Raw genomic sequence first — 22298 nt, 5'->3', positions numbered from 1 at the left:
ACAATGAAGATTGACTAAACGATGATTGTCACATCTGTGCCTTTGATCGAAGTGCTACAGAGCCATCACTCGCCAGAACAAAGCTACAAACCTGTCAATCATCGTTAACTTTAAGTAGCAAACTCCAGCTGCCTGCTGACCAAGAAAAACAGCAGGAGGGAGAGTGAGAGGCTGTATGAGCATGAAGCAGAAAAACATAAATGAATTTTTAAAATTAAAAACCAGATCCTTTTCACCCGATTCCGATCCTCTGAAAAATGGCGCAATTTTCGATCGCATGATCGGATCGGGACATTCCTATTATTGTTCAATTTCTACGTCTCCGACTGTATGTACTTCTCATCAAGGAGTCTCTCCAAGATCCTCTTGGGCCAACAGTTTGGAGCGCATTATTGCTTTCTCCTTTTTCTCATTGTCAGAAATCATTAACGTGGTCCGCCCTGAAAATAGCTTCAAGTACTTTAGCCCAATCCTCTTTGCAAGGAACGCACAGCTTGCTTGCCTAGCGGTTTGGTTTTAGCGGCCACCGTGGTTTTCTTCTTCTGTGTCATGTTGCATTCAAGATGTTGCATCTGCAAAGTTGACATAAGGTGACTGTAAGAATCCACTTGCAACTTGAAGCATTTGTGAAATTGTAGTTTGGCTCACAAGGGGTCTGGATTGTTGGAATCCTCTTATTTTACAGAAGTCAGTATTTTTTTGCCCAATCAGCTGACTATTCCCAAGAATCTGTCCAGTATGAATCCTTACAAATAGTTTAGCAACAGCACATGCAAATGTAGAAATATACTGCAGATGGCGTGAAACCATTTGCCTTCAGTGTCCATTTTCTCTGTGTGAGCAGAATTGCGCCGTTGCTTTTGCAGCTGCTTTATGCGGTCGCTGGTGAACGTTCTCCCAAAGGTTCGCCGTGCTCTTGTTTGGTCTGCAGCGTTGGCATTCCTGGCGCCGTGCCCAGCGCTTGCCGTCTCGCACCCCTCCCCCTTCTCCTTCGCATGTAACGGAAGCAACCCTGTCAAATGCAGAAAAGACAGAATTAAACAGGTCAACAGACACTGGTTTCACCTTGCGCATGCCGACTTCCCTCTCTAATGCCTCCTCATTTCCTGCCGATTCTCTGCCGGCCGTCATGAGGCCACCCTTGGAGTGTGCGTTGTTTTCATTTTGCCTGCCTTTGGCGGCACGACGGGGTTCAGGTTTTAAGAGGGACACCCGGCTGTAATCCTGTTGTTCTGACGGAAGGGTGTAATTCCACTACAACGCTGAGCTCATTGCTTGGCGTCCTTTATAACCGTCCCTCCTTTCTGCTAATGGCTGCTCACGAGGAATTTTCTGTCTTGTGGAACTGTTTATTTTGTGCGGGGTCTAACAGCTTTACCTACTGGTTGGCCAATTAATATACTGAATTAACTCCTACACTCTCTCTTCTATTGGGTAAACCTTTTGATGTCACCACAACACCAATTTCCACACAATATGTTTCGACCAGACATTGGCGCACTGCTGGAAGTAGCAAGGTGAACACGATACAATGGTTAATTGTGTAACACGGCCCTTGCACTATAACAGTACACCTTCATGGTTGCATTGTCCCTGCCGAAGACACCCAACTGTGGTGGGTAACCTGAAATTTTGTGACAAGTAGAAAATTTAAGCGTGCACCATGTAAATCATTTCGCCAAGTAAATGCTCACATTAGCACAAATGTTTAAAATATTACAGATAAATACCTAATTTGTGCGTTACTGCCAAAATTGCAAGTGTTATGCAAAGGTTTGTCAGCAACAACAGCAGGAGGGCATTTAAAAAAAAAACATTAAACCCCTAAACCCTAACTCGAGATGAGAGCCTGAGAGAGCATGATTAAAGACACCAGGATTTTAACAAGATATTGTTGCGTACTTACCTTATTTCGATCCCAAAACTAGCATGTATCACTGAGTGTCAAGACACAGCTGTGAATGGCTACAGCCGGACTTGTTGGGGATTTTATAGGTGAAACACGGTAATATAACAAGGGTCGCGATGCAGAATTTGCAGATATCAAGGAGTGGCTGAGATTTTCTTTTTCAAATATTTACCCTTTTAAATGTTTTTTTTTCTTCCAATTTTTCTTTGGATCGATTATTTATCATCGAAAATATCAAGGAAAATGCGACAATAACAAAAAAAAAAATACAATTAAGCGATAGTTATGAAGTAGATATCCGTGACCTATTTACAGACACTATTTTTTTTCATTGTGACCTAATTTGTTTAAAATTATAAAATTGCGAATGAATAATTTTTTAAAGTCTTTTTTTTTTTTAACCTAAGTATTATAAATCAATTAATGATTCTAAGCTAAAAATGATATTTCAAATAATAAATATAATTCTTTTTATGGCTGGGTTACAACAGAAGCGGTTGCGCTGTGTCTGTAAACTGCGGTGTACAGGGTAAAACGGACAAATTGAAAGTAGTTGGGGGCTTAATGCTCCATAAAACTGCTATGGCAGGATATAGAGATATTGTTTTACCAAACAGAACAATTCTTTTGGCTTAAAATACAGCACTTTTTTAAAAGAGGGATGCAAGAGCTGAAACTGCTTTTTCAGCCTTGTCTGTGTTTTCCGCCATATATATATCGCAGGATATCTGCCAAGACTGTCAAGAGTGTGACTACAGTGTGAAAGGGCTGATGGGTTATACCGATATATTCCTTTAAATTGAGCCTGATGTCATCCAAATACACCAACCAATTGAAATCAATGGGGACGGAGTTTAAGCCAATGCTAAATAAATATTTAATATTGTTATAAAATATTTAGTTGGCTACTACTCGTATTATTTATTTATTATTGTTTACTTCTATGTTGACACTGTAGCGTTTATGTGCAGATTTGGGCTCTGTGCGGATGTATGAATGCTATGGAAATTAGCAGATTAATTCCTGTTACCTATTCATGTGCCACTTTATTTATTTATTTACTATTTATTTGATTGGGACAGTGCACATTAATGAACATCTATTGTGACACATCTAAAAGACGTAAATATGCCTGATTATAGCAAAAAGGCTATTTTACATACACAGTCCCTAGGCAGGTAACGAAATAGAAAAACACAAGACAGAGAACAAGAGGTTACAATAAAACACAGCAACGCACAATAAATTACTAAGAAGTTAAAAATTATTGGTTACAGGACTGGTTTACTTTCAACCACTGCTTGAGGTGAGTTTTGAAGGTTTGTAATGAAGGAGACTGATTCAGATCTTACAGCCTTTACAGAGATAAAAATTTGACCAAAGGCTGTTTTTCTGAGTGGTACCTCACAGTCCCCTCTAGAGGAGGCCCTGGTCCTTAGACGTCCGTGTAATAAAACCTTCTGCATCAGACAAGCCATTTTTTTTTTTTTTTTTTTAATTCTCAAGACTCAATAAAGTATTTTTTAATGTTACAAACATGGAATGAAAAAGGTTGAATCATTGAATGCAGAAACATTCTAGCAGCTCCCCAAAAAATTATAAAATTGTTCTGGTTGAATTTCACTGTATTGCACATTGTTTTAATGTAGTTCTTAAAAGACAGTGTGGAATCAAGTGTCACTCCAATGTACAGTGGTACCTCGACATACGATCGCTACGACATAGAATCTTTTTGACATCTGACGTAAAATTTGACTTGCCATTTGTTTCTACATCCAAAGACATGCTCGAAATACAACGATTTGTGGCAGCGCCGCAGTTTCTTTGTTTTCTCGGTAGACTAACGCACGGTGGATTTTTTTGTGAGAGAAATCAACATGGGTTCCAAGAAGGTTAGTGCAGGTGGTGAAAAAAAAGGAAAAATATGAGCGTGGTGCGGGCGTTTGTGAACTGGCTCGACAATAAGTCCGTAGAAAGTCTACGATCTTGACGGTCCTCATCCGACCTCCGTTCGCCTGTCATTAAAAGTTTACGTGACAATTTTTATTGTGGTAACAGCCAAAGAAATCGCCATCTTCGTCAGGTTTTTAATCATTTATTTCAGAACTTGTGCAACACAACACACCTAGTGTCCGCCGCAGTTGACGCCAGCAACAACAGAATGTTAAAAAGAAAAGTAAAATCTATCTCTGCCACACCGTTCTCTGTGACGTAAGCCACGCGGTGCGTTCAGGTACAGCAAGCGAAACGCATCCGCCACATTAGAACCAGATTTGTTACATTTTTACAGGAATTAATATTATTATGATTGTTCCGATCATGTTTTTTTGCTCTCGATCCGATCCCAATCGTTTTAGTTTGAGTATCTGCCGATCCCGATATTTCCTGATCCGATTGCTTTTGTTTGCTCCCGATTCAATTCCAATCATTCCCGATAATTTTTCCCGATCATATACATTTTGGCAATGCATTAAGAAAAAAATGAATAAAACTCGGACGCATATGTAAATTAAACATACTGTACATAAGTACTGTATTTGTTTATTATGACAATAAATCCTCAAGATGGCATTTACATTATTAACTTTCTTTCTGTGAGAGGGATAGAAAGACTTGTGACTTTGTATATTGTGACTAAATATTGCCATTTAGTCTACTGGACTGTCTCAGAAAATTAGAATACACAATATTCTAATTTTCTGAGACAGTCCTGTACATTAATCCACCATTTAAAGCAGGGGTGTCCAAACTTTTTGCAAAGGGGACCAGATTTGGCGTGGTAAAAATGTGGGGGGCCGACCTTGGCTGACGTCCTTTACATAGAACAATATACAGGACTGTCTCAGAAAATTAGAATATTGTGTATTCTAATTTTCTGAGACAGTCCAGTATTTGTTGAGCTTTCAGTAAATGATACTGTAGTCATGCCCAAATGCATAATGGGAAGTGGAACCATTACTGTGCGTAGTGTTACCAATTGATATATCTTCTCTGCGTTGGCAAATAACATAAGGTGTTAAGATAAAGATCACTTGCTACCTTGCTTCCCCAAATTGCTTCCCATGATTTTTCTAATCGTAGGGAGAGGGATTGTAAGGTTTTACCCAATTAAAAAAAGGCTCCAAAGGCTGCCAAAATTCACTCTACTCACTTCACGCTGCCTTTTATCTCTCTATATAGATAAAACGGCGCCATTACAGATTGAGCGCGACAATGCGTGAGTGGGTCGTGCAACGCATGCATTAATTGTGTTAAATATTTTAACGTGATGCATTTTTTAAAAAATTAATTACGGCCGTTATTAGGATAAATTTGATAACCCTACCTTAAGCCTAAACTAAAGACTCTGGAAGAGTGAAACATATTATGTCTGTAACGTTAAATACAATTAGAAAACGATTTAATAAAAAAAAAAATATATATATATATATATATATATATACTGGACTGTCTCAGAAAATTAGAATACTAATTTTTTGACTGTCTCAGGAAATTAGAATATTGTGTATTCTAATTTCCTGAGACAGTCCTGTATATATACACAGGACTGTCTCAAAAAATTAGAATATTGTGTATTCTAATTTTCTGAGACAGTCCAGTATATATATATTTATTTAAAAAAGGCATTGCCGCTATTTTTATGCCGATTCCTATACTTTGAAAATGACGTGATTGGACCTGATCGATTGGCATCCCGATCGATCGGGACATCTCTAATTATTATATTACAATTCAGATTTTTTTTTTTATTTATAATTTATTTGTTTTGTTTTGTGTAATTGCCATTTGGGATAGTTCCAGTAGTATTTATTTAGGTTTTACTGTAGGTTTTTGGGCTGTGGAACAAATTAATGGAATTATAATGTATTTTTATGAGAAAATCCTGCTCGACATACAACCATTTCGACTTACAAACAAGGTCCTGGAACGAATTAACTTTGTATCTAGAGGTACCACTGTACTTGAATTCACGGACAATTTGTAGTAGGGGTGTGACAAAATATCGAAATGATGATATATCGTGATACTTTGTATTCCAAAAGGTTATCGATATGCTCCTGTCAAGAATCGAGATATCGTTTTAAAAAGGTGTCAATTTAAAAAAATTAAAAAAAAAGCTGCCATTGACGGTGCTCGACGCCCAATCCATTTAGACTGGGAACGTTCGTTCATTCAAAACCAGAGCATTCAGTTGGACCTCTACTAGTGTTACTCATTCCAATTCACAGCAGAAGCTTGTTTTTCTGTTTATTAGTTTTATGTAGTATATCCTAGAATGATTTCCTGACCAATGTATCGAAAATTGTTGTATCGCTATATCGTCAGATCGTTATCGTTAGCTTTCTATCGCAAATCGTATCGCACCGTGAGGTACCAAGAGGTTCCCACTCCTAATTTTGTAGTTTCTGTCCTCCCAAAAATACACCTGAATGTTTGATGTCCGAATGAATTTAGATGGACGTAGACTGTCACACGTTTCCTCTTTTTTTTTTTTTTTTTTTTTTTTAACAAGATATGGTTAGATCTCTTGTATACAGACATGCAATGGTGATAATGTTCCAATGATTCCAATATCTTTTTTTTTTCTAGCTGAGAGAAGCGACAAATACAAGTCTTGATCCGTTTGATGGAAGATAAGAAAAAGAAAAGGCAAGAGGAGAAGAAAAAGAAAGAAGCTGCTTCGAAGAAGGTGAGTCTTCGCTTCTGCTATACAGCTGTCAATCAGAAAGGCAGACATCTGTCAATCAACAGAAAATGTTGCACTGGGATTTTCCCAAAAGACTGATTCGGCTGTCTGACAGCATGCTGCTTATGTCATTTTCATCCTTAATTTTGTAATCGTAATGGCTTAGTCCGCTAAGACATTTGTGTACTGTCACAGTATCAATCAAAATATGCTTGCTAAAACTTTTTTTTTTTCTTTCTGTAGATTTAGTCATCTTTTCTGGTTCACAGTTATCTGCAAATGTTGAATCAGACATTGTTGATTTTTTTTTTTTCATAGCATTTATGCTGTAAGGCTAACAATATGAACCTTGAAGTGTTTTAATTCACTAGCACATTCTGTTCCCACAGGAGGCATTCATGTGAATGTCTTGTAATACTGTATATTGTTTTCTTTTTTTTTTTTCCCTCAGGACACAGAACAGATAACCAAAGGTGAGTTGCTTTTTATTTATTTTTTGTTTCTGTTCATATACAGTACACTTAAAGAGCCTTGCGATGATTTATTAGTAGTGCAGCTGCTTTTCTGACTACTGGTGGACTACTTAAATGCTCCAAAGGAGGGTAGCAACAAGAACAGTAAACGGAGCCATAGAAATATAAACAGTGAACTGTTAATTAGCAAAATCAAGTAAATTGGCTAACTGGAAGGCGAGATGCTACAAACACAAGACTAGCAATTACTCCACATTAAGCAATTAAAATCAATGCAGAGAGGTGAAGTCCACTAGTCAATTAATCGGTTTAACCCCCTACACTTGTACTTTGCTGCAGCATTCTGGTTTCTCCCATCTACGGAATAAAATTTGTGTCCGCCGCCATTGTTGTTTGTTGTTATGTCATTCTGATTCACATGTTCGATGCAATATGGATTAAGTATTTTGAAGTAGAAAAGAGACTGATGTCAACTTGCTTTTCTAGAGGGATCTAGGTTTGTTTCTTTGCTTTCGACATCTGCTTTCAGTTTGTTTTTATTAATCTAGTGTACAATTTTATCCTATGGAATTGTGCTCGAGGTTCACTTTTGTGCCCTTTGATCAGTTTCCTCAGTATGAGCTTATGTGTGAGTCAGGATTATTGCACTCTCATCCAAATGTAGTGAAAACAAGATGCAGAAGACCATAAGTAAGAAGTTGATGTGATTGAAAAGCCGTATGTAGGTTTTACTGAAAATCGATTGAGTTTGAGAATAAGTGCTGTGATCTATATCTGGAGCAAATATGCCTTTTCTAATGTCATGTGGTTATTCAATATCAGGGAAAGATCACAATGAAAGGACAACAAAAATAACAAAGACCAAAAAAAACAAATGCCTCTGTGACCTAATGAGGCTGTGTGTCTATGAAGCCGTTGCACAGCACACAGGGAGCTAATTAGGAGACGAGGCATGTTGTGAAGTCTGAATAAACAGCCCTTCATACACAGGAGATCTCCAGGAATACCCTGAGCGCCATAGTAACAGACCATCAGCTCATGCCTGGTTCAGCCAGTGAGGCCCACCCTGGGACCAAGCAGGAAGGAGCTGAGGGACAGGAGCTTGGCTGTAAAGACCAAGATGGAATGAATTGTTGTGGTTTATAGTTGTGCGCAGTGAAGTGGAAGACGCTGCCAAATATGATGCCTTTGGTCCTGTAAGAAGAGAAAAAGAGCATGTGAGAGGAAAAGAAACCGACGGAGAACGCACTCTGGTTTCCTGTTTGACACGGCAGCTCAGGGGCCCCGTTATGGGATCGACTGGCCCATGTCAGTGACACCCAGTCAGTTTCCTTGTTCCCTGTGTAACAGGCCAATACCACCAACAATCACACACACAAATAGTTTACAATGATGTCAAAAACGCTTTGCCTCAAAAACCTTAGAGAAACTGTACGTCGATGTAATGTGAGTTCCAACATAAACTTTATTTAAACGCTCAGCCTGTACGTCGTAAGCAACGTGGCGCTTCATTGTTGGGGTTTCTCCAAGATCTACAATCCTTCAGCGTGTTATACTTAACATCTCATTAATGTCTCATTGGAATGCTGAAGCCATGTGGCGATAATGCATTAGAAAATTGTGCTCTTTTTGTATTTCCAGATTACACAAGGACCTGGACATTTGCTTTTCCCGGTTTTAGAAACTAATACTAAGCCCAGTCTGGGAGCTCTCAACTGAATGTGAATACGCTTTTCGGTTTTAAAACTTGATTAATGCAGATAAGTTTGAAAAACTAGCGATTTTGTAAATAAACTGTACAACACAACAGCAGTGAAGAGTATTGCAGTGTTCTTTAGTTTGTTTATATTCCAAATCACCAAAACAGCGTACAGTTGTACCTCGACATACGATCGCTTCGACACGCAATCTTTTCGACATCCGACGTAAAATTTGACTCACCATTTGTTTCTACATCTGACGACATGACAGCACCGCAGACGTACGCACGGCAGATTTTCTTGTGTGAGAAATCAACACAGGTTTCAAAAACTTTGGTACAGGTGGTGAAACAAGGAAAAAAGTGACGCTTACCTTCTAAATGAAGATGGAAATTATAGAAAAATATGAGCGTGGGGTGCGCTTCCATGAACTGGCTCAACAATACATCTCTACGGTCCTCCTCCGACCACCGTTTGCCAGTCTTTATAAATTAAGCTGACAATTATTATTGTGGTAACATCGCCAAAGAAATCGCCAGCTTCGTCACGTTTTTATCATATATTTCTCAACTTATTCAACACAAAACCCCTCCTGACCGCCAAAGTTGACGGTGTTCTCAAGAAAACATTGAAAGTGAAACTCTCAAGCTCACCGCTCTCGAGTGCGGTGAGTTCAGGTACAGCAAAAAACGTCCGCCACATCAGAACCCGATTCGTTAGATTATTACAGGAATAGTAATTATTATTATTATTATGTTATTCCGATTTTTACTTTTAATTTATTTGTTTTGCTATGTGTAATTGCCATTTGTAATGGTCCCAGCAGTATTTATTTAGGATTTAGTGTAGGTTTTTGGGCTGTGGAACGAATTAATGGAATTATAATGTATGCCTATGGGAAAATCTTGCTCGACATAGGACCATTTCGACTTACAAACAAGGTCCTGGAACAAATTCACTTCGTATGTAGAGGTACCACTGTATTACGTTAAAAACCAGCTGCCTCAACAGCCACAAATTATACATATTTTTAGTTAGACAGGAAAAATTTCGCCTAGAACATTGAGAGCAGCTGTTACAAGCTACTAGTTCTGTTCCAACAGTGCCTTGTTCAAAAGGCTCCTCATTTTACTACTCGTGATGATTTTTTTTTTTTTTTAGTTTTTCTGTGTCTACTGTGTAGGTCAGTCAAAACGCATCCCTTTTTATGAACAGTGAAAAAGACGGTTGGTAGAACACCTGTGAACAAGCCTGTTCCTGTATTGCATTATACTGAACGTCCCTAAACCGATTAAAGGGCCAGCGGCTTGATGGGCAGGCAGGCAGGGCCAGATAGATGACCCTAATCAACATTTTGCTCCATGATAGCAGAGGCCGTCTGCCGCCAATAAGCCAGCGAGTTAATGCGTTATTGTATCTCGTCTGTGTATTTTCATTCACGTTTGTGTGTTTAGCTATTACACGTCACGGCTCACATTTATAGTGCAACAGACGATAACATTATGACAAAGTTGTGTCACGGCGGTAATTCCGCAACAAATTAATTTTCCCTTCCACATTGGCTTGATTACACCCAGTGCTTTGTGTTGGAGAGTCATAAATTGCCGTTTGATCGGAGGGGTCTTGCCTCTTGTCATCATCGCCACCTCCATTACATTACAAGTCACCTTTTAGGAGCATCGCTTGCATTAGCGGCTCTAGTCTAAATCCATCTTGTGTTCTGTGATCGGTTTTTAGTAGGGTTGTTCCGATCATGTTTTTTTGCTCCCGATCCGATCGTTTTAGTTTGGTTATCTGCCGATCTCGATATTTCCCGATCCGATTGCTTTTTTTTTTTTTTTTTTTTTTTCCTAACTCCCGATTCAATTCCAATAATTCCCGATATTTTTTCCCGATCATATACATTTTGGCAATGCATTAAGAAAAAAATGAATAAAACTCGGACGAATATATACATTCAACATACAGTACATAAGTACTGTATTTGTTTATTATGACAATAAATCCTCAAGATGGCATTTTCATTATTAACATTCTTTCTGTGAGAGGGATCCACGGATAGAAAGACTTGTAATTCTTAAAGGATAAATGTGACTTTGTATATTGTGACTAAATATTGCCATCTAGTGTATTTGTTGAGCTTTCAGTACATGATACTGTAGCCATTTAACTGTTCTGTCCAAATGCACGATGGGAAGTGCAACCATGACTGTGCGTAGTGGCACCAATTGATATATCTTCTCTGCGTTGGGAAGTAACATAGGGTGTTAAGGAAAAGATCAACCACTACCTTTCTTCCCCCACATTGCTTCCCACAGTATTTCTAATTGTTGAGAGAGGGATTTTAAGGATTTAGCCAATTAAAAAAAAGGCTCCAAAGACTGCCAAAACTTCTCTCTACTTACTTACGCTGCCTTTTAGCTCTATATATAGGTAAAATGGCACCATTATAGATTGAACGCGACAATACGTGAGTGGGTCGTGCAGTGCATGCGTTAATTGCATTACATATTTTAACGTGATTAATTTTAAAAAAATTAATCACTGCCGTTAACGCGATAAATTTGATAGCCGTACTTTAAGCCAAAACTAAAGACTCTGGATGAATGTAAGACATTTTGTCTGTAACATTAAATACAATTAGAAAACGATTTAATTTAAAAAAAATTTTTTATATATATATATATATATATATATATATATATATATATATATATATATATATATATATATATATATTTAAAAAATGCATGTCCGATATTTTTTTGCCGATTCCGATACTTTGAAAATGACGTGATCGGATGCCGATCGATCGGTACATCTTTAGTTTTTAGTGTTACCTTAAAGATGAGATGGGATTAAGAGTTTGTATATCGTATAAGGCTGCAGCTATCGATTATTTTAGAAGTCGATTAATCTATCAACTAGTTCGAATAATAGTGAAATCGGATTAGGAACATTCAATGCGTTGCAGAATACATTTTGAGAGATGTAAAACATAGGCTTGCTAAGATTACACTTTCAAAAGAACATCAAATGCGAATACAAAATAAAATTCCTGAGTGTTTCTTCAAACAATGCAGGATTCCACTTTTACTTATAAAAATAAAATAAAAATAAAAAAATAAAATTCACCAATGAGCCGGAAAAGTTATTAAAAAAAAAAAAAAAAGAAAGAAATGATGATCTAAGTACAACAATAGAACAGTTGGCTAACCTGCATGGCAAAAGTCTTTCATAGCAAACTTAAATGCTATGAAATGCTAATGATTTTTTACAATGCTCTTAACAAATCGTTCAAACACCCATTCCCACAAAAAATCTAAATATGAATCGAATAAATAACAATATACCTATAAACTAAATTACGAAAGTATTTAAAAAAACATATTAGCTCAAACAAAAACTTACCTTATGTTGGGTTTAACAGTGAGCAGCTGGATTCAGCCATGTTAAATGATTTTGTCATATACAGTGTTGCCACTTGAGGCAGTGTATCCACCCAAATGAATAAAACTGAAGGCAAAGACTTTTCAAAAAAACCATTACAACGCCAAACTAATTAAACGAATCCTCGAAGCAGCAAAATTTGATTATATGCTTTTTTTCTGATCGAATTGCTCGAGTTAATCGATTAATCGTTGCAGCACTAATATCATATTAGTTATATATATCCATTTCTAATTGAAATGTGGTTTATTGTTATTTTGAGTCAAGTTTTGTGATTGATGTTTTTCAATTGAATGATTTTACACTCATAGATGCAGATGCTATTTGCTACAATGTGTTGTCAGATCGTAAATTTTTTAGATGGCATTTTTGTCTGTGTTAATTGTCTTCGCACAGAGGGAGGGCCTTTACGCTTAACTAAGTTTTATATTAATTCATTTCTAATTACGGATTATAATCGTCTCCCTTGAGAAACTCCATGCTCCCATTTTGAAGCCCACTGGCATAAAAGCGACGTTCCACCCCAAAGACATTTTGATACTCTCATCACATCATTTTCTGCATTTCTTCATGGAAAAGTTTAGTTTGTGTTTTTTTGGGGGGGGGGGCTGGGTTGGAATGTTTCCCTCTGCAAGTGCAGTATTTTAACACAAAAACCACAGTTTGTGTGTCAACCAGCAAAGCTAAAGAAACCAGTCAAATAAATAATGCGCTATTATTGTCAGATCATTTCAACGTACCGAGTAGTGCACGTTAGCCACATATCGCTGTTGAACCCCAGCTGAACCTACTTTTTAGACACCCGTAATATAAAAGGATAGCAACAAAATGTTCTTCAGGCCTTCAATTTGCAGATTAAAGGCTCAGCTTTGGAAAGCTCCTAATCACTCGCTTAGCAAAGTTTTGAATGTTTAAATGTGTGCGCACCCTCCTCTTGATAACGAGGCTTCAAACATTGACAAAACGGAAGCGAGGACGGTGCAGAAAGCTTTAGGCGGCAGCGTACATGTAGTCGGACACATCATCAATCCGTCCGATAAGTACTTTTCGTTTTAAGCTGAGCCAGAATCAATAATGGCTAAGCAAATGACTAGTTTGTTGTAATAGCAGAGAATTCAATCCAAGCTGAAATAATGCCACACCTGCTGATCAACGAAAAACTGTACATATGTATTAATTATATTGTAGTTTTGCATCGATCACATACATTCCCATTCTTCCATTTTCCTTGCTGTGATACCTCTCCAGACAAGCCTCCCACCCACCTTGAACATTGATATCTTAAACATCCAGCCAAGATTCTATCATCTTTCCTATCAGAAATACTCAGAGGCCTTTTTAACTTGGGAAATGAGGTAGCCTCCTCTGTGTGAGGCGCACATCGCCTGCGGGCCATGGTTTGATGTGCATTTTTGATGAACCGGGAATTCTCCGGTTCACCCGCACAGCTGAGGACGGTGTTTTGCAAATAGGCTGTCGGAGAAGGTGACTGATCTCGTTTCGCTCTCTCTTGACGCTTTAGGGCCTTTTATTCTACGTTTACTTTTTTCTTCAATCACACATTTATGTACATTTGGTTTGGCACCCTTATAACGTGGCATTCTGTAGACAAGTAGTGTTCTAATTGTAAGCGGATTTTCGACCTAAGCTCGTTTCCGGCAGTGAGACCGGAGCTCACAGTGGCGCTCGCGAGGGGGTGGAGTTTCAACACACACACACTATTCTCTTTCTCGCTTGCTGTACCTCGTTCCCTTCGTTCCTGTGGATCTGCTCTCTCTTTCTCACTCCCTCCCGCCTTCCCCTTCGCTCTCACTCGTTTTATCTCCACTCTGTGATTGGCTGAGAGTGCAGCCAGCCCCACTTTTTCCCTTCCCCCAAAGCTTCCAGAAGAATTGACGTCACACACCAGAGAATCCCAACGGTGTAAAAATTGCTTCCATAATTGTTATTAAACATAGCTTTTACAAGGAATCGCCCCTTGAAAGTCAGTAGCCCGTCTCGCCTCTGTACATTTCTACAATATTAGAGACAAGAGAAGAAGGGTGCAGGTAGTCAGGTGGGATGAAGCACAAAGAAGGGAAGCAGATGCAATGACATGATGAGAAGCTAAGCTTCTCATCCTTGACCAGACAGATGCAGGGTAAACCAGCTCATTCCCAGGTTCCCATCCCACTGGGGTGTGCCATTTTACACGCCAGAAATGCACACGCACTCAAAGGCGACTGAGCGCAAACATGTCCGACTCTATTAACAAGCAAGTAGCTGTAGTCTCCACGACGGCATCCTTTCCTCCCCTTAGTGTGGGCCTCTGCGTTGCATAACTCTTTGTTTTTGTGTGTATTAGAGCTGGCCTCGTGAATGCGTGTGTGTCATTCATTGCTTCAGTGCGCACACTTGCAAGCTGAGCCAATGGCAGTTCACCGCTTTTCTTCATTCATCTTAAAAATGTTTATTTCACTTTCGTTGTTTATCGCAATGAGGATAAAGGGGAAAGCATCACATTGGCTTAGTTTATGTCCTGTAATCCCCTTGTGCAGTTTGTGGATGCTGCAAGCTTGTTTATTACTTCCTGTTTACATTCCAGTAGACCACTGTCCATATTATGTAATGATACATGCTCAGAGGTGATTATCCGTCGCGCTCTATGCCCATAATGCAATGTGACCCAGCAGCCGCTTTGTGACCTGCGAGAAGATAATCTTCTTTGACCTTAGGGGAGGGACCTCCTGACCTTGTACCTCCACTCAGAAGCACTTTACTTTTCTCTAGGGATGACAAACGATTAAAATTTTTAATCGAGTTAATCACAGTTTAAAAATTAATTAATCGTAATTAATCGCAATTCAAACCATCTCTTAAAATATGCCATATTTTTCTGTAAATTATTGTTGGAATGGAAAGATAAGACACAAGACTGTCATAAACATTCAACATACTATACATAAGTACTGTATTTGTTTATTATAACAATAGATCGACAAGATGGCATTAACATTATTAACATAGTTTCTGTTAAAGGGATCCACGGATTGAAAGACTTGTGGTTCTTAAAAGATAAATTTGAATACAAGTTATAGTAATATATATATAATATTATATATATTTTATATATAATAAAACCCCTCAATGTTTTCGTTTTAATAAATTTAGTTTTAAATTAATTAGAGATCTAGCCAAGGCAAAGTCTGAGTAACTTTTATGTGTATTTTGCATAGCTATTTTGATTGGGAATGCCAGTTCTCTTTGCATTGAGCACTTTTCTTTTTGTGAACATTATTTTTATGAGGGATAGGAATATTATTTTTGTTGTGCTTTCACTAAATGATACTGTAGCGACTTAACTGTTCCGTCCAAATATATGATGGGAAGTTGGGCAACCATGACGGTCAGTAGTGGCTGCAAATGGTATATACAATATGACATGCGATGTCTTCAATTAAGCGTGTTAAGAAAAAGATTGTCTCCTGCTCTGCCCAAATGCATGATAGGAAGTTGGGCAATTTCGCACACATGAGAAATATAACTTTTTGTTTTCAAGAGAAATTGTACAGAAATACCAAAGGTGTGCAACCTGCGGCTCGGGGGCTTCACGTGGCTCCCTCATCCTTTTGTGGCTTTCTGTGACTTTGGAAAGTAATAATAATAATTTAAATTCTAATGGTGTACTGCACGCAACACGTCACTTTTGCTCATTAATATTCATGATGTCAGCAATTGTTGCTAGGCGGGTCAAGCTCGCATTTGTCCTAATGCTAGATGCATGTAAATAGCGTACGAACAAGATGTTTACTGAGCTAAACCTACCACTTCTGTCCGAAAATGATGTCCCTGGTGTCAAATTCGCTGGTAAAGATGTGAAAGAACATACAAATGTTCAGTTAAAGAGATTGCTTGAGTGTCCAGGGCTGAAAAAGACGGGAAAAAACCTGATCCAGAGATAGCTTTTTTATCGACACCTTTTCTTGTGTACATTGTCATTGTCAGTGGCATAAGGCATTCTCCTGTTCCAGCAATCTATCCTTTACCACCATATGCCCTCTCTTTCTTATATATTATATCTTCTGGTTGTCTTATATCTCTGACCGTTCTTGGGGGTAATTTACATTGCTATTTTTGTGTAGTGATTGCAAATGCTACTCAGTGACAGCTAACGAACACTTTTATTTTTTTCATTGATAACAAATCTTAATTCTATAATTTATATACACTTCCCCCTTTCTATAGTTGTTTTTTTTTACAACAGAAAAGCTAACAACAGTGGCAGTAAGATACCATTTTCATTTTTTTCAGGTCATTCAGTGTAAGACAGAAGCAGCACGGCAAAACGCCACACTAAAAAAAAAATAAGTAAAAATATCAAAATAGCTTACCTCTTCGTCCTCTGTAGGACTATGGCCCCCAACAAAATGTTTACTGCATGTGAAGGTGAATGTCTTCACCTTGCTAGCGTTAAAATGGTCTTTTGGATGTCCGCGCAAGTTCATTCATTGTTCACATTTTTTCCTCTTTTTTTTGGCTTTGGGCAATGTATCAAGAAGACATCCTTCATATGTCGTAATGTCTAGAGTCGTGCAAGTATTTTTTTCCATCCACTCGCACACGCACGACCACTAAGATTGTTTTTTTTGTTTTTGTTTTTTTTTGTTTTGTTTTTTTGTTGCTGCTGACAAACTCCTTCTTAGTTAAATCCACTAGTTGGCGGTGATGTAATGAGCTGGTGTGCCATGTGAAAATATAATAGGAAAAAAAGGAAGGTGGAGTCGAGCGAAGTTTGAAGCGGGTTATAATTTGGGTAGCAGGAAAAGTTGACAGCACTTGCGAACAATGGCAAAAAGGACTATCAGTGACTACTTTCCTTCCAATAAACCTGCCGGCACTGTTTCAACGAAGACAGAAGGGGGGATAAATACGACTCAGTGGCTCGACACACGGGAGTTTATGAGCGATGGTGAAATGCGAAAGTCATTGTCGTTGAGCAGAAAGCCAACACACGGGGTGCGACGCGACCACAGCGACAGCGACACGTACTGTATTGCCCTCTGCCTGTGCGTCATCGCTCGTCTCTCATTAGCTATGAATTTGGAAGGCACTTAAAAATTTCCGGTCTTTTATGAGCGGCAACAACTTCCCATATTGCTATTTTTTTATTTATGCCCTGGAAATAATGCCGAGAGGTATCAAAGTATGTTCTTGTCGCATACTGCTAAAATGATACACTCCTCCATGTTGACAAAGTGTGGCCTGTGGATGTAAATTTCCGGGTTGGCCTCACAGGTGATTTGTCGATCAATAAATCCATTGCTGATTGGTTGTAGTGCCAGGTGATGGCGACAAAAATAGAACAAAATTCCCACTTGAATCTAATTTGTAAGCAATGTACTGGTTGATGTCAAAACTGATAAAGAATAAAATATAGATTCCTAAGTTTGTAATTGTATGCATTTATTATGAAAGTATTTATCAGTTAAACTGTGAAAATTTGAGAAAATTTAGCATGTTGATTGACAGTGTGCGCCCCTGAATCTTCTGCTTGTACCCCTAAATTTTTAAGTTTGGGGCCTCTGTGTTCCTATTAAAGAAGGAAAAAAATCTTGTGCCCTGTAATTAGTTCATTCATTTGCAAATATACACCAATTCCGAATTTGAAGATTATAGTGCTCTTGTAACAATAAAACTTATTCATCTGTTGCTCAAAATATGCATCAAAAGCACCAGTGGCGGATACCTGGTGCCTATATTTATAAAGATACTGTACCCCTTATATAAACTATATACTGTACAGGGCTGCGTCGGAGGGGGGGGGGGGGCATCATGTAACTATGCAGAGACTTGGTGCATGGAATCGAGAAAGAGTAGAAATAAAATTATTCTGTTGAGTAGCTGGATAAAAGCATGTCTACTAGGAGTGGGAACCTCAGGGGACCTCACGATACGATACGATTTGCGATACAAGGCTCACGATAACGATTGTATCACGATACAGCGATTATCGATATATTGGTCAGAAATTGGATACGACATTCTACAATACAACTGTTGAAACGATTAAAAAAAAAAAAAAATTAGAAAAAATACTCAAGTCATTTATTAAACAGTGACACCTTTTCTGTGCAACATTGCTGTAAAATATAAATCTACTGCAAATTGTGCCCCTGCTTATATAGAGGAAACAAACCACGACCACTGATATCACTTTGAGAGATCACGATGACGGGCACCCTTAATTTCTTTAAAGTTTTAAATCTTTAAAAAAATAAATAAATAAAGAAAAAGTGCCGTAGGTGTCAGCAGTTGAGCTTGGAGTGGGGCAATGATAAAATTGGTGGGTCTTTTCTTTGTATATGACCTTTGTTGCTTGGTTTGAGCACTTCCGCCATCTGCTTCAGCATTTAAGATGTCAGACTTGCTCAGTCAGTCTTCCTCACCTTAAAAACGACAAAATAAAACAAAAAATATTAGCTACTTCATAGTGTTTGAGTTGAAATCCTGATTTTTTTTGTGTTGGAAGTATTGAATTAAAAAAATATATGAATTGAATGTATAGAAATTAAAAATTCAATAAATACCTATTTTTAATATGTAGGCTACATTAATTATCATGCACATCACTTTATATATCTTGGAACCTATTCAAACCATTTTTATAGCTTATTGTATCAAAATGACAGTAATAACAGTTTGTGTAGTAAACTAGATGGAAAGTGGTTCTGAAATAATATCAAATAAATCGGTAAATTCATGTGGGCTTGTTCGATATTCATTTTCATCCAGTTTAGGGTTCTGGTTTATTTTATATCATTCAACATCAAATGTCATCAAAATAATACATGTAAATTAAAAAGTCAATTACATTGCAAAACTTTCTTACCTCAAGTGATGAAAGCGAAGCTCACAAACTCCGGTGTCCACTACGTCACCAGCTCCCAGTGAAACTTATTTTTCTTAGACAATTCTTGCATACAGCAAAGTCCTTGTTCACCTTACTTCCTTTCTTGTTGGCGTAAAATCTAAAATGTGTCCCCATGTGTGATTTGTAGCAATATTTTTCTCATTTTTTCCTCCACCGTTCTCACGGAGCTTTTTTATTTTTTCAACCCACTTGGAGCTACCTCTCCTTCTCTAGACAATTTGTGCGCACTTTACCCTCACCGCCACTTCTGAGCGCCCCTAGTGGACCGCCAAGGAATTGCTCAACAAACATTGAGCAGTTTACAGCATCCATACTCCATTGTATGGCCAATATGTTAAATAAAAGTATCGATACTTGGCGGGAGCATATCGATAACCCATCGGGTTGCAAAATATCGCGATATATCGCTGTATCGAGATATTGTCACACTCTTAATGTCTACAGAAATGTACTTTCATTGGTTCAGACCCTCTGGCGACAAGGAACCTTCCACCTCAAGAAATATAATGGCGCTGCTTGTCTGTCATCCCCCATGAACTGCATGATTAATTAAAAAAAAAAAAGAAAGAAAAAACCACAGCCACAGCAAAGGTCTGTTTTCTGAGTTACATTCTGATTCTAGTTATGTATAGAATTGCTAAAACAAAAAACAAACTTTTTTTGTTGTCATTTGTATGTGTCATGTTATGTGAGTAACTAACGCTGCTTAGACTTCAGGCAAAGTTCATTAATGACTGGTCATAAATTATAACCAGAGGTGGGTGGTAACACGTTACATTTACTCAGTTACATTTACTTGAGTAACCTTTTGAGAAAATTGTACTTAGTTTTACTAAGCCATACTTTTAATTTTACTTGAGTAGATTTGTGAAGAAGAAACGCTACTCTTACTCCGTTACTTTGGGCTGCACTAGTCGTTACATTTTTCCTCTTTATTCTACAGATTAGATTTAACTTTTTTTTGTTTTTTTGGGTTTTTTTTGCCATCAATGCCAACAGTAGCTCGATCAGTTTCACCAACGAGATGTAGCAGCAATAATCACATGACTCCATTATACCAATCAGACTCGTAAGGGCTGCGCAGTTATAGTCCAAATCATTAACTATTTCTGAACAATGTTGTAAGTAAAATTATTCAACTTGATTATTAATTCATTATTTCTTATCATGTTAGAAAAAGAAACATTAAACAAAAAAATCAAACATTGTAAGCAGTTACTCACAATGTTACTCATTTCTTGAGTATTCTTTTCACCAAATACTTTTTTACTTGTACTTGAGTAATATTATTTTGAAGTAACGCTACTTTTACTTGAGTAAAATTTTTGGCTACTCTACCCACCTCTGGTCATAACAATTACTAGGACCATAGAGTGGTTCTCATGAAGCTGACCTAAACTACAGTATGTCTTTGAAGATTTAAGGGTTGTCATGAAACCCTGAAATAATTCATTTTTGGTTGAAAGATGACTATGTAAATATGTGGCCCAGTCCATGATTTATTACCAAAATAGTATTTTGTATGTCGTTTAACTGAATTTAGTCATAAATTCATTGTTCATGTTTTCACCTCAGTACAACTTCATATTCAATCAATTTCATTGAAAATGTATACATTTGTTTAAAACTATATAATTTAGCAGATTATCATAGGCTATAATGGTTTCTTACTTTGTATAAAAATATTTAAGGAAATATAGTGTCCGAGCATTCACTTTTCATTTACTTTTGTACTGTGTTCATGGTCCCATTATGTTTGTTTGTTTTTTTTTTAAATAAACTTATTCCAACCCATAATATGGAATCACAGGACTGCCCAAATAAAAAATAATAATAATATAAATAATATAAAAATATATATTAGTCAATGACTTTTCCTTTTGTCATTGAAAATCAATAACAGAAAAAAAACAATGACAATTTTTGTCACTGACTTTTTTTTTCATTGGAAAAAAAAAACCCGACAAAAACAATGGCATTTTTGTTGTTGATGACTTTTACTTTTTGTCATTGACAAACACAAACGGAGGAAAAAATGCCAATTTCTGAATCACTTGTGATTTTTGATTCATCATTTATATGGAGCGTTATGGAAAAAGTCCTTTTCACAACTGCTTAAAGAAGCAGGTGACTGGCCGGATTGGTCGCCTAAGCCCACTACCCTGTCACCAAGACAATCAAATATAATTCCGTCGATAAGTAACCCTTTTCTGTTTGGAAGACCACTCCCAACGCCATTTGATTGACAGACTACTCCTTTTATTACATGCAAAGGCGAACGCAAACATAAAGGCAGAGGACAATGATAAGCGAAATAGAAAAGGCAAAGAAAAAATCGCCATTGATTTTTCAGTTTGGGATTTTCAATGACAAAAAGTAAAAATCAATGACAAAATATACTTTTATATTTTCATTTATTTATTTAATCATTCATTTGTCTTTGTGTGTATTTATTCATTCATTCTTTTTTTTTATTTTTATTTTGGTACTCCTACGATTCCATACATAATGCATGTTCTTAGGCATTTATCAAATATATATTGAATGTAAATAAAATATTTGGGAGCTCGAACTGTCGATGGAGAAAAAAAAATACTGATCATCGTTGCATTCTGCTATTTTGAGATAGCCTTGGTAAATTTCCTTAATTACCGTAATGCATAACTTTCATGAGAATCACTCACTAGCTTTGTAGTTCATTTTTAGAATCTGAACAGACAGTTCACAAACTTTTGAGTCTTGCCTCAAGTCAGAATGATTATGACAGAAGTACTGTGACATTATTACAGCACTCTGGCATCTCATAAGCAGCCTTGTGTTTGGGGTGACTGTTTCCTGCATCACGCAGGGACTTTTGTGCACTTGTAACCATCTCTAGCCAGTTATTTAACATCATGGCTCCTTCATTCTAAAGTGATCATGACCTTTATAGAAAGGCAGTAGGGGATAAGAAATGCTTTCAGCTACACAGTGGTTCTTGTAGTGATGTGCCTTGGAGTAGTGGTCCCCAACCTTTTTTGCATCACGGACTGGTATGATGTGGGCCTATTTTTTCCACGGACCGGCAATATCTGGTTGAAAATTGCAGTGAATATTAAATAACAAGACTGGGTTAAAAACAAACATTAAGTGTTCATCATACACTGAATCAACCTTTCTTAACAGCGGC

General features: G+C 37.5%; 1 protein-coding gene across 2 annotated transcripts in view; it reads left to right on the top strand.

Moving 5' to 3' along the window:
* The window catches only part of LOC130931784 (trinucleotide repeat-containing gene 6C protein-like), a 95392-nt gene that overhangs the window by 17201 nt on the left and 55893 nt on the right, over positions 1-22298 (top strand). For both annotated transcript variants that reach the window (XM_057860821.1, XM_057860823.1), the window contains exons 2-3: positions 6500-6599; positions 7048-7069. In XM_057860821.1, coding sequence (XP_057716804.1) covers positions 6537-6599; positions 7048-7069 — 85 coding nt within the window. In that variant the 5' untranslated portion in view covers positions 6500-6536. The remainder of the gene's footprint in view (positions 1-6499; positions 6600-7047; positions 7070-22298) is intronic.

This window comes from Corythoichthys intestinalis, chromosome 16 (assembly GCF_030265065.1).
Source record: "Corythoichthys intestinalis isolate RoL2023-P3 chromosome 16, ASM3026506v1, whole genome shotgun sequence".
Classification (NCBI taxonomy): Eukaryota; Metazoa; Chordata; class Actinopteri; order Syngnathiformes; family Syngnathidae; genus Corythoichthys; species Corythoichthys intestinalis.
Note: the sequence above shows the minus strand (reverse complement) of the source record. Positions and strands in the feature narration are given on the sequence as shown.